This window comes from Oreochromis aureus, linkage group 14 (assembly GCF_013358895.1).
Source record: "Oreochromis aureus strain Israel breed Guangdong linkage group 14, ZZ_aureus, whole genome shotgun sequence".
In the NCBI taxonomy this organism is placed as follows: Eukaryota; Metazoa; Chordata; class Actinopteri; order Cichliformes; family Cichlidae; genus Oreochromis; species Oreochromis aureus.
In genome coordinates, this window is record NC_052955.1 from 8,669,835 (window position 1) to 8,683,809 (window position 13,975).

A 13,975-nucleotide genomic window follows, 5' to 3' on the forward strand; every position below is an offset into this window, starting at 1 on the left:
TGGGATTATGTATTTGAAATGTATGAGGAGAAAGAGCTGGTTTTCAATTCATTGTCCAAGGCTGCAGTATAATAGTTGCCTGTTGCATTGTAGCTCTCTATGAATGCAAAGTGCTCGGAGAAGTTTTAGCTCAATAATTTAGACTGTAAATCTGCAAGGTTATCTTAAGTCTCTGTGAGCACTGAAAGTCAGGAAGTTGGAGCACTTCCATTTTGTCCCTGCTGATGTAATGATAAAACCACTCAAGCGTTTCATTACTGCCACGCCACTTGGTGCTTTAATGTCACTCACGCTCCAACATCCTTTACAGTATCCGTCTCTGAGCCCCTCAAATGCGGATGCTCCCTTTGTCCTCTTGCTGTGTAGTGTTTGCTTTTGGTCATGAGTAAATAAATGGGTTTTTCTAGTCTAGGCACTTCAAATTGATTTGCTTGCTCAAACAATTTGCTCTTGCTCAGCACTGGCTAAATGACTCTGCCATCATTGATCCATTGACACGGCGTGTCATCTCAGATTTACTTGATATTTTTTGTCCCGAGCATTTTCTACCACTCGTCTACTGGTCTGAACTTGGAAAAGTTCGTAATAATCAACTTCAGCGTCTTATGTTTTTGTAGACTTGAAAAAATGTTTCATCAGCTCCCTCATTTTATGTTCTTTTGAAAACACTTTCACCCACTATTACTTATCATAATATGATAGCAGAATTATTTTAGTCAGCCTGACAGCAGTTTTCAAAAGAGAACAATATTCCTTTCTCTGCTTCCTTTATACTGGCCTTCTTTCATATATCTGCTCTTCAAACCACTGAGCTTTACTTGACTGGATTGTCTCGACTTGACAGAACGGTTTACGTTTAAGTTTGAATTCTGGGTTGTCTCACTTGTCTAATTCTGCAAACTCTAAATTTAGAATATCAAATAGAGTTAACTAACAATTTTCCAGAGGGAGATTTCATTTTTATGTTTAAGCATATGCATATACGTAAATGGCTCTTCTGAAGCCTTTTGCCAGGTGGAGAATACTCAAAATACTATTGTATATGGTATCAGCTCCACTTATATACAGGTCATTTAATTGTGGATGACTTTCAACCTTCTTTGAAAATACTCTTTAACCTCCTGTCTTCATGAAAACCGTCAGATCTCGGTAATAAGTCTCCTAAGACGATTTTCTTTTTCAATCCACAGTCACATCCGCCTCCTATGAACAGCAGACTGGTTTAGCTATATTTATATCCAATTCTAACCTTCACCTTCAATGTTGATTTACTGACTGAACTCCAGGTTTGCTAACCTGTGACTTATATTATTAAGATTGTCATTTTTAGTCTAGGGCTAGAGTAATTTTATTCCAACATACACTGTAAATGTTTGCATAATGTAATCAATATAGAGGACAACAAAATAATGACTTGTGTATCATTAATTCAGCCCAACTGTTTCAGTTGAAGATGTGGCTATGGTTTATGACGGATTTATACAGAGCTTCAAATGCCAATATCTATGTTAAAATGCCACAGAGCAAAAAAATAAGTAAATAAATAAAAACTGTTTACTGTCTGGTGACTGTTTTGATGTCTACAGCCATTTCTTTCCTCATTGTATAAGCACATTTTCTTGTTTTTAATCACCCATATAAAATTTATTAAGGCTCAATGTTATGGGTGTGGCTTCTGGGACACATTCAAAACAGATATAGCCAACTAGCTTTGTGTTTTCCATCATTTCTGAAAATTCCTGTCAAAAGGATTTCTGGACTCTGTCTATGGTGCCGTTACCTTTTGAGCAATTGTAATGCAATTATGTGACAACTAAATTGACTCCCTGTGTGGGGTTAATTGGACCAACAGACCATCCAACTAGTGTGAGCCAATGCTGGTGAAAGTAATTCTGTTATGGACATATACAGTTAGGCAAAATTACAAAAACTTATTAATGTACGTGATTGAAGTGTAGACTTAGGGGCGACCGTGGCTCAGGGGGTTGGGAAGCGTATCTGCAACCGGAAGGTCGCCGGTTCGATCCCTGGGCAGTGGGCTCTCTGTCCTGGTCGTTGTGTCCTTGGGCAAGACACTTTACCCTACCACCTACTGGTGTTGGCCAGAGGGGCCGATGGTGCGATATGGCAGCTATCTGTCAGTCTGCCCCAGGGCAGCTGTGGCTACAACTGTAGCTTGCCTCCACCAGTGTATGAATGTGAGAGTGAATGAATAGTGGCATTGTAAAGCGCTTTGGGTGCCTTGAAAAGCGCTATATGAAATCCAATCCATTATCATTATTATTATTATTGTGATATATTATGATATAATGATATATTATTATATATCATTATTATTATTATTATTTCCAAGTAATAATGATACCTTGATTCTTTAGTTGAATCAAGGGGTTCAACTAAAGAATTGTGGAAATAATTAGGAATTACAGTTCCCCATTCTCAGATAATGAAAACTATTTTGTCAGGTGGGTAGTAAGCAGTTTTATGGCCAGGTGAGATCTGTTCTATGGACTGGCATTTGTGTCAAAAGACAACATAGTCACATGCAAATAATTTCATTTCACAGGTGCAGGTGTTCATTGGAACTTGTACAGTTAAATTCCAGGTAGATTTAACAATATGCATGCGTGGAACTCGGCAGCCAAGCACACAAAGAAGCAAGCACACAGGCCAGATTGTCTGGTTGGCAAGTGCTACAGCAGATTCACGCTGTCGCATACAGCTCAGCCCTTTGAGAGGAATTCCGCTTGCTCAGATCAATCTGACATTTGATAGTTTGGAAAGGGGTGGTCGGTTAAAAAATAAAAATAAAACAAAAAACCTCCCCCAAAAAACATCCTCTATTGTGCTTGGTCACTTTCAAAGCAGTGATGCTACAATCTCTGTGGCTGACAGATTAGCATGACAAATGGAATCAAAGTTGCACCATGGGAGGCTCTGTTTTATACCATATTTGTTTACAATTTGGAAAATGAAGTTTGTCAAATTAACTAGCAACAGTGATGAATTGAATTGTGTGCAACACAATGAATATCTATGCCTGTAATATGAAATTATTTGCTTGAGATTATGATTTTCTGGCGTGCCACTTTTAAAACAAATGAAATTCCAGTTCCCTTAATTATAGTTCCCTTAATATTGACATGTCATCTCAAAGACCTGAAGTTGATTCAAGGTGTTAAACTTGTATCTGGTAGCTTTTCACTGGAATTTTCAATATGAACTAAAAACTAATTTTGATGTAATAAGGTACATTAATAATAATAATAATATTATTAATAATAATAATAATAATAATAATAATAATAATAATAATGATGATGATAATATGCAACACAAAAAGGCCAGAAAGACCAATGAAAACAACTAAAGTGCATGGCGACAGATGGTTGAGAAAATACCCTTCACAACATCTAGCCAACTCAAGAACACTCTCAGGTTGTAGGTCTATCACTGAGAACAAGAGATGGTTTACAACAAGTTGCAAACCCAATGGTTACACTCAGGCTTAAGAAGTCCAGTTTAAAGCTCACCAAAAAAAATCTCTAAAAGAGCCTGCACAGTTCTAAAAAAAAAATGCTTTGTAAAGATCAAACCCAGATTAACTTGTACTAGAATGATGGGAAGAGAAAAGTATGGAGAAGGAAAGGAAAAAGTCATGATTCCACTCATACTGGATCATCTGTCAAACATGGTGGAAGCAGTGTGCTGGCATGGGCTGTATGGCTGCCAGCAGAACTGGGTCACTATTGCTTATTGATGATGGGACTGCTGAAGTAGCAGAAATCTTACATTCATCAGTGCAAGTGCAATACTGATACCCAGGAAAATACTCTATACCATACATACCAAAAATTAAGAGGCATTATTCATTTTATTTTTATTAGAACAATATAAACAATAACTTAAATGACGACACTATTTTTTAAATTAACTGATATAGTGCAAATATATGAAAGCTGTTTAGTACTTCAATGAACTGGGAGCTTTACTGACTTCTCAAAATTCCTTCTAAAGCATTGTTAAGTGTCAGTGAATGTAAACTACTTCTGCTGCTACTGAGTGGAAGAGCCATGTACCTGCCTGAATGCAGGTGCTGTGTGAAGCTGTGTATCAGCTGGAGGAGGCGAAGACTGCGCTGTTCAAATCGATACTGTTGCAAATGAGTCTATCTAATCCGATAGCAATTTTTAGTAATGATTTGTATCTGAGAGTCAATTTCTTGACCGCTCTAGTCCTGGCTCAGATTCAGCCAAATGCAACAAAACTGACTGTATGGTGCTTCTTAGTACAAATGGACAACGGCCCACAGTATTTCTTTGCCTTGAGTTTCTCAAGGAGAAATGGGATATTTTTCAATAACCAAGTCAGTCACCTGATCTCAGCCAAATATGCAGCAAACACAAACAAAAGAGCAGGAACTGAAGGTGGCTGCAGTTAAGGCTTATTAGAGGATCTCAAAGGAGGAAACACAGCATTTGGTGACGTCCATGGGTTCAAGACTTAGGGCAGACTTTCATCTAGTTCTTATACTTAAAACACTGCAAGTTTGTTTAATTACTTTTGAGCCTCTGAAAACAGAGGTCTATGTATGAAAAACAGCTCTAACTCCTAAACTGTTGTAAAATTTTTTGAATATAAATTATTCTTTGAATAATTTATTGTTATTGTACATGTACAACAAAATAATGGGATCTCCACGCCAACTGTTCAGGAGTTAAAAAACAATAAATAACAGTAACCCTTTCACGCATAGTGGTCACTACAGTGGACAGCTATTCAAAGGTTGTTTTCTTGTATTTGTGTCAGTGCTGATGGTATACTTGCACATAAACCACTACATTGGACACTGATGTGTCACTCCATACCCCGCCATCCACCTCCAAAAGTGATGTTGTCCATCTAAGTGGACATGTAAAGAACTCTTTGAAAAGTACATGTTTAAAAAAATGAAGTTCAAAAATCTTTTTTTCATGCCTACAGATGAATAAAATACTTAAGAGAAAAATCGTGATTGAGGTTGACATAATTCGTGCATGAAAGGGTTAATTAAAAAAAAAAAAAAAAGATATCCATCTCTCTCTCTATATATCTATATCTCTTACTATTCATCCAATTTCAACCCACAACCTTCTTGCTGTGAGGCAACAGTGTTTCAGTGTAAAGCTGTTGAAACTGTGTTCACACAACAGCTGGGTGTGATTTAGATGTCTGCTAAACTTTCCCTTTTGAACTAAAATTTAACCCACTTTGAGCCCACACGTCGATGCACCGTTCCGACCTCTAATCAATGGAAAATTGCTCCATGGGTGGGTTTAGGCCGGGATGGCAAGTGAGCAAATTTTGTAGTATTTACCACAAAAGAGTGATTGCATTAATGAAATCACTGTCAAATCGACTTTTCAAGTATTGTTTTGTCTCATCAACTCACCGTGATTCTGAAGCTGCCAGAGTGGTTGAAAGTAAATGTGGCAGCAAAATCCATGCGAGACAAGCGCCAAGAGTGCAGCAACGAGTGCCTCTGAGCTATACTTTAGCCAGAGAATCAGATATAATTACTATCAACTGTCCTTCAGTTGTCTTTTCTGACATCCTAATCATTATGGACTGCCCTGTTATGATTGTCCATTGAGAACAGCTGTTTTGACTGTGCTTCTTTTCACCAAGCACATCAATCCACTTATCAGAAGTCGACAGCCTTTTCCCGAGGTAAAAATTGGACATTTTGGTGAACAGGGATTGACAACAAGTTCAAATGGTCAGCACAGGAATTGTTTTATTGTTTGACCTGAGCACCTGGTCACCAGGTGGAGCTAAAATGCTTTGGATCACAAGTATAAGCAGTATTTACATTAAGCAAGTGAGTGGCACGTTCAAGGAAATGCTTTCCTTTGAACCAAGGTCAACTTCCATCATCATTAATTATCACTTTATTATCTTTACCAGCAGGCCTTGACAAAGTCATGCCCCTGGCTCAGACGATGAGTTGAAAATGAAGAGCATTTCAACAATGACTGAGAACTGACTCCATTTGAGCAAAGGGGAGGGGACCTGTTTGACGGCTTTTGCCCTGTATTTTATGATCAAGTCAGCAAAGCGATGTCAGCCCCACTTCAAAATGGCTCTTTGATGCTTATCATCGGCCTTGACTTATTGGCAGCAAGCTACTTCAGCTCCATGAAAGAAATACAACAAACCATATAAATGAGCACTTTCCCCGAATGAAAAATTCATCGAGTTATTTTTAGCCTTGATGAATTTGCATTTCCATTATTGAAATGGTAAAAAGAATTTATTTATTTAATTATTTTCTATTTTACGTTCAAACAAAAAAGCACAGTATGCTACAAGGGTATACAGAAAATAACTGTAGCTAGAGTAATAACAGCACTAGGTAGGGATAGCCTTATCAATTAAATATTTATCATAAAGCCTCTTACTGCTTGTTGCCTGCGTAACACTTGGATGGACAGGAGAATAAATGCGTATTTATATCTGTTCGGTGAACACTAAGGGATTGTTGTGTCTGCCTGAGGGAAGAAGTTCAAATTCAGGAAGAATGCGGTGCATGAGGGGGATCTGAAATGATTCTCCTCGCCGTTTTAATAAAAAATGAGCCAAACAGAGGGGTGCTGCCTCACAATCATGACCTTCATCACCTCTTGACTGTTCAGCATTTCAATGTTAGCTGAACCATGTTGTTATGTGGTATGATTACGTAAGAATATTGCCTAATCAAATAGCAAGATGTCATGTAGACTGATTTATTTTGTCTAATGTAAAAATGTGAATTTATATGACATACATAGTTATGCAAACTCACTCTCATATTACTGCAAAGCATATTAGAAATCTTTAAGCTGTCATTCTTGACAAGGAATAAAAGACAAGGAATATTTGAAGATTTTAAAGGTGTGAACTTACTAGAGTTGGTAATAATTTTGATTGTTATAAAAAAAAAAAAGCACAATAAAATAACAGAACTATACTACATGACACCAAAAAGAATCTTGTTAAAGATAACAAAGTCAATGCAATATTCCTTAAAGCCTGCTTAGAATATAAATCTGGCATATAATAAAATCCATGAAATGTTAGATTTTATGGATTAGCATGGTGACTCACCCATGAAGTTGAGGTAGCCTTCTCCACCCAGGCCATGAGTGATGAGGCGGATCATCTTATGCAGCTGCATGCCACGGTCTATGATGGCTGTCATGGGGATCAGGGAGCTCATGTTGGTGTACATCTCCTTGTCCATCAGCCAGAAGGCCAGGCTCTTATCGCCAACCAGAGCCTACAAAGGCAGTCGGTGTTTCATTATTCACACGTTCACGCTGAACTAATGCAGACTCTACTGGCACAACATAAGACGCTGTAGAAAAGTTTACCTGATCGTGACTTTCGGCATAAGCTATGCACTTCTCTCCGTATCGCCTGTTGGTCAGTGTGTGGACGATATTGCCTATGTTCCACTCCTCATCCTTTAACTCCTTCAGGATCTAAACAGTGACAGAGACGGGTTATTGAAAAAGGGCGTGATAGATGTGTAGCTGAGAGAGCTGTTCTGGCCCTGACTGATGCCTAAAGCTCAGTGTTTCAGTTCTGGCAGTCTTTCTTCCTTTCCTGAGTTTTCTCTGGGTTACACTTCTCTCTCAGATCAATCTCTGTTTTGACATCTCTATATCCGCACTGTGAGTTATGTCTATCTTTGAATGGTGGTAATGGAGTTTTTAATAACTTCACTACAGCCCATGGGTAGTAAGGCATCAGCTCTCTCCACCTGAGATGGGCAAGGTCAGAGCCTCTCATCCAAACGGAGGGATTCAACAATAAATCCAAACATGGAATCAATGCCCCTCTGCTGGCCTGCCTACATGCACACTTTCTGCCAAAGGAGTCATTTACAGAGGTCAGAAGCAAACACGGGGGTCACCAAAACATGCACCCAAAGCCTATCCTCCCACAGAATGTTGCTATACAGTCGCACTAACTAGCCGTAATTGCCATTCCATTAACAAATAATAGTAGAGCAGCAATAATTATATGTACTGCAGTTGGCAGAGAGTGGGTTTAATAAATAAGAAATGCTAGAAAGCTACAGTAACATTATCATTTCTAAAAGTGCCCTCCAAGAACCCTTGGCAATAGACATACAGCCTGTCTGACTGGTGGGGGAGTTGGAAAACCCATTTCAGTGACAGGCTGAGGTCTGCTCTGTGGAATTGGCAGTGACAGCTGATTGACATGTCAGGAAACCTTTATATTACTCTACAGAGCCATAATCCTCTGAGTAAAGAGAGTAAATTGTGCCGATCAATATGTCTGAGATGAACTGGCTGGTCCACCTAAATAGAGGCTATCCCGCTCTATATATCACCATCTGTTCACATTCACTTCTCCTCACCTTAGCCTTGTGTGGCCATATTAGTCATTGCCAATGCTACCAGAAAACCTCAGTAAGGTGCTTATTATCTACATGTACTACAAATTCTCAGATGTTTTAACTGCTCGTGGCTTGCCTTGATCCTCGAGCTAAGCCTTGTCCACTACTCTCTGGATTGAGGTCAGCCACAAAACTGAGCAAACAGCATATCTAAAAATCACTTACAGTTACAAACAATTTCTAATGTTTTTACCACCTAAGCTTCCCACCAATCAATTTATATTAAAGATGACAAAACAAATTAGTTATTAGTAGTTTATTTGGAGTTTATGTTTAGTACTTTTGGCTCTTAAACTACCGTATTTTTCGGACTATAAGGCGCACTTAAAATCCTTTAATTTTCTCAAAAGTCGACTTATAATCCGGTGCGCCTTATGTATTAAAAATGTTTTAGTATGACTTTGGTAAACTATGAACCCGCGCCACTTGATGGCTTGTCGGAGCATTACGGCTACCGTAGTCAGGAGCCTCGCGGAGTAATAACTACTGTGCTTCAACATAATATTATGGTGTGTGTATAAGGACCCCAAAATGGCACCTGTTAAGAGACATGTTACAAAGCGGGCAAGTTACGCAACTATCTGCCAATGGATTGTGGATGCCTAGGCTAAGGTATCAGTCTCAAGTGTTGTCTGAGCTTTCACGAAGGCCGGAATCATCGTTGAACAGCTAAGTAACAGCAACGAGACTTACTCGGATAATGACCAGAGGGATCCGGGCATCGCCCAACTGTTAAACTCAGACACTGGAGATGAAGAATTTGATGGATTTGTGGAAGAGGAATGAACTGAAAAAGTGAGTGTATTGTTCTGTATTTTATGTATTACAACTAAACAATTTTGAGAGTTATTGTGAATGAATTGAATAAAGTTAGACTTATCTGATTGTTTGTTTCACTTAATGCACCTTATAATCCAGTATGCCTTATAGTCCGAAAAATACGGTACTCTTTGGTCTTGAATATTTAGGCAGAAAAGAGAACAACTTCCATCATAATATTTAAAAGGTAATACTTGGAAGCAAAGTAAGCAAGTTTTTCTTGTTTTTTTTTGTTTTGTTTTGTTTTTTTAAACCCAGTTCTCTTTGTAAAACAATGTCACAAAATAAATGGCTTTATAATGGAAAACGTAATGGTAATAATATTTGTAAGGCAAACAGTCATTTCAGGGACAAGTGGAAGTGAAGCTAAAAAAAAAAAAAAACATATCACATGTTGAGGCGAGTATAGAAAAAAATTATTAAATACAAACCGTTAATTTAATTCAAAGTGTCTTGTTAGGGAGGACGGCTTGGTCTAATTACACAACATGCAGATAAATTACACTATAAATTACACATTAAACACCAGCTAAATGAAAATCTTCTAAAAGATTGGCATCTTTTTGTTCACCTCCAGCTCGAGTATCACAGCTAGAGAACCGAATCTACAGGATATGCCCCAGAGATCATCCTAGTTGCCTCCACATCCACGTACAATCAGACATTTTACACTTCCTTATGAATCATTACAATTCAATTCAACCACAAAAGTGGTCTGGGAGCAATTAATCTGGGAGTGGGACTGTCGGAGCAGAGACAGAAGTGAATGGGTTGACGACTTCTCTACCACCAGCTCACCCACATCAGCCCCGACCAGCCGAGCTTCCTGGCACCACTGACACTCCACTTCATCAATGATAATGAGCAGTGCACAAATCTTACTTTACAAGCCTGCTGTCAGGAGCCAACCAGAGTGCCCAGATTAATTAGGCAGAGCCAAAAATAAAATTAAAAAAAAAAAAATCTTGCAGCGCAGGATGAGGTCATCTCACTGTCACAGACATGCTGTGACTGATTCAAGAGGCTCTCTTCCACCATCACATAGTGCTGGCAAGGACTTGGTGGGGAATGTGAGTCTAAAGCTCTTGTTTTACATTTTGTGGCTGGCCTGAGCATCCTGCCTCTGCTCTCTCTGCAATCACATTTGCTGAAAGTGTGTTTGAGTTTGCGTTGCTATGGGCACATCCTCTCTTTGCACATACAGTGCCGCCCCCAGAGGTGAAAAGGGAACAAAGGTGTGCAGTTCTCAATCCAGTGGATCAAGCTAATTTCATCCCATCTTTATATGTTCACTGTTTTGAAAATTAATGAACTTTTCTGCCCACAGAAATGTCTCATCGGCAGGCTTCGCTCAGCTGAAAAACACTTGTTAGCTCACCTCAGAGTTTTCCTGCAAAAGCCCTTGCTAAAGAAATCCTGCACCACCGGTTAACACCACACAAGGGTGGCCTCAGAGTGCAATTAGCTAATAAAATAAAGCAAGACGAACCTGAAATGGTGCTGTCATTAAAGCAGGCAAGCAGAGTGTGACACTGGCAGAGGGGGTCAGACAGAGTGGGCGCCCTTTTAAGGCTGGCAAAGAAATCGCTGACATGTTTACATAAACAGGCTGAAGAACATCTTTGCTTTCTGGCAGCCTGAATTTTATTAAGTCATTGTAATTGAAAGTGTTTCTGCTATGATGGGTAGAGCAAAGTATGTGGACTAGAAATAGATTTTCCCCCTGAAACTAATAAGGACAGAGGTGTGCGGACTGATATTTTCATTCAATTAAAATAAATGGAGGAACAGAAACAAGAATTGGAACAATTGACTCAGAGGTCATTCGAGTTGAACAGCTGAGAGAAGCAGAGGGCTGCTGGAGAATTCTCCGTGTCACCTTCTTTTATCCGAGCTGCAACCATGGAGCCCTCTACCTCTGCCGCCTCTAATTGTTTCAATTACATCTCAATCCACTGTAGCTGGAGGGAAGGGTGCTTGTTAAATTAAAGGGCTTTTGTAACATTATCCATTAGGAGTGACAGCATTTTATGGTGATAATCAGATCGAATCATCCAAACTTGTGCTGCGCGCCTTATCTGGTCCTCTCATTAGGATATCTTAATTTTTCACAGTCTGTTGGTCCTAACAGCCTTGTGCAGCCAGTAAATGAGTCATATCAATCAGTCATGCTGAGGACGAAACACAGCGTGAGGTCCCAGCCAAGGAACTGAGAGAAATTCATCCGTGCACACATGTGAATCTATAAATAAGCTCACGGTTCTGTTGCTCTGCGTCTTTGTCTCCCTTTCCCTCTCTTTCTTCCTGCCTGTCTGTCTCTCTCCGTCTGTCTGAATGCCTGCCCTCCGCGCTTCACGTCTTCCTTCTCTGCAACACACACCTCACTGGAGGCTCCACTTCAGTCCATTCAAATCCCTCCCTAATTGACACTCTGTGAGAAGAGGCAAGGCTAGCCCTGAGTGCACTCCACTGACTATACCAAGGCATGTTCATATGAATGCTTCCCTGCACAGAAATACAAAAAAAAAAATAAAAAATTTCGTTGCTCACTTGCTCTCCTCCAGCTTCAAGTCTCCTGAGGGAAGGAACAAATTTAATTGAAAATTGCAACCAGGAGAAGAATCTAAACAAATATTGCATTGCCAGCAATATTGTTTGGAAAGTAAAAGCAGCAAGAACCTCTCCAGAGGCATCCTGAGGATAATCCTGTGAAACCTCGGTGGTACAGCACTGCCTGCTGCACGCCTATTGCAAGTATCACAGAGGAAGGTCAAGTCTGGGACGATCTCTCTCTCTCCCTCTTCCCCTCTCCTCTACCTCCACATCCCTACTACTGAGTAAAACCCACTGCTGTGAGAGACAGACTTGATTAACGATGCGTTGACTTCCCCCACTGAGAAACACAAGAAACCATAGAGCAAGAGGATGCATGCGGTGCCGAGGTCAGACTCTTTATATTTTGCTTTTTCACCAAAATATGAGTAAATAAAACTTCTAGTGTGGGCTAGCAGATACATTTAAAAAGGCACAGTTTTACATGCATTTTAAATCAGACAACCTCTTTAGGCATTCTGCATACAGACATTTTCCTCAAACGGAAAAAAAGCCTCTACTTTCTCTGAAAATGCTCACTTGCACCCGTAAAAAAATAAAAGATTATTTTTAAAAAACGGTCTACATTCATCTACCGGCTGAACCCGACAGACAGACGCATCCCCAGAGAAAACTCACTGCAACTGTACTTTCTAAAGTAATAATTGCTGATTTCATCAAAACACATTCTGTCATCAAGCACAAACGGGGTCAGGAAAATAAATTAGAAGTTGCGTGCTGGTCCCAAGTATTGTAAAGTTATCCAAGTCCTCCAGATGACACACACACAGAGCTCTAAAGCAGAAATAGCTGCTTGAACCTGTCCATGTTCATTGGGATGCTGGTGCTGTCACCAACTGCGGCTAAAAAACTAAAAAAGAAAATTATTTAATAAAATCCATAATAACCTTATTTTGTCTCTGGGTGGATGGTGGGGCGGGTATGTGCTTTCTGCTACTTGGCTTCAATATTATATAGTTATGGACTTCCATACCTGATGGCTGAACAGATATAAACAATGTTTTTCCAGTGTGGGCCATCAAGCACTTTCACAGTGGCAGTTTGGGCTGGAGTGCCAAACTAAAGGGTGCTTCAGCAGTTGTTGTGGAAGAAATGAGAATATTTGGTGCCCAGAATTTTCCATCCAGTCTGAAGCAGTGTTGTATGATAACACGTCGTTAACACCCAACACTGTGATACTGTTATCATTTTTGCCCATAATGAAGAGTAATTGGAAGCACCCATGAAGCTGCTTTTGTTAAGTAAAAAAATCGAGTTACTGGTTGTGTACTCATCAGGAGTATTAGCATACTAAATATATACAGTACATAAGTCCTGTTGACCAATACCTATAGACATACAGCACAACGCAGCTCCTTTTGTAGTGTCATCTGCCAGACAGGAAGCTAATGAATGCCTTTCCTCCAGCAGGTTTTTCTCTGCATGCTTTTTGTTTGAGCTTCCTTCCCTGAGCAAAGAGCTGTGCGTCATGCTGTATTGGATAACTGATGGCAAGCTTCACCAAAAAAGTAAAAGTAAAACCTCTTCAGTCAACATGAAGACTGTTTTACAAAAAAAGGGAAAAAAAGGTAAAGGGTGTAGGACTTCACGAGTCCATACAAGGCTTTTCTCAATGTAGTGTAAACAAAAATAGAGCAAAGCCTGCAAGCTAGTTCTCCCAGACAGCTCAAGCTCTGCTGTATCATACACATATAACATGCCTGATTTTGCTCATGTTGTAAACCAAACAAACTTACCCAATTTGGTTGCCTATGCTGCAAATTCCTTCTCTCTCCCTCTGACATCTCAGTGATGCTGCAGCCCTGTATCACTTCCTGCTGATTCAACCCTGCCATCACCCCAGCATCCACCTGCATGTTCTTCTCAATTTTGTGTGTGTATCATATATGTGGTAAGTGAAGATAAGTGCAGCAGATATACCAAACTCTAACAATGATCATCTGGTGCAATATTTGTCATAATGACAAAAAAAAGAAAATGTGGATAAATAAAAATGTAAACAGAAATTAACATCTTTGATGAATTCTATTCTAGTAGACAAGTGAGACTGCATTGAAATAAAAGACATGACAACAAAGCAATTAATAATCAGGAAAA

At 39.5% G+C, this 13,975-nt stretch overlaps 1 protein-coding gene across 1 annotated transcript in view; it reads right to left on the bottom strand.

The window, feature by feature from the left end:
* Positions 1–13,975, bottom strand: part of gbe1b (glucan (1,4-alpha-), branching enzyme 1b) — a 93,127-nt gene that overhangs the window by 36,683 nt on the left and 42,469 nt on the right. The window contains exons 11-12 of the mRNA XM_031751231.2: positions 7,392–7,502; positions 7,126–7,297 (exon numbers count right to left, since the gene is read on the bottom strand). Coding sequence (XP_031607091.2) covers positions 7,126–7,297; positions 7,392–7,502 — 283 coding nt within the window. The remainder of the gene's footprint in view (positions 1–7,125; positions 7,298–7,391; positions 7,503–13,975) is intronic.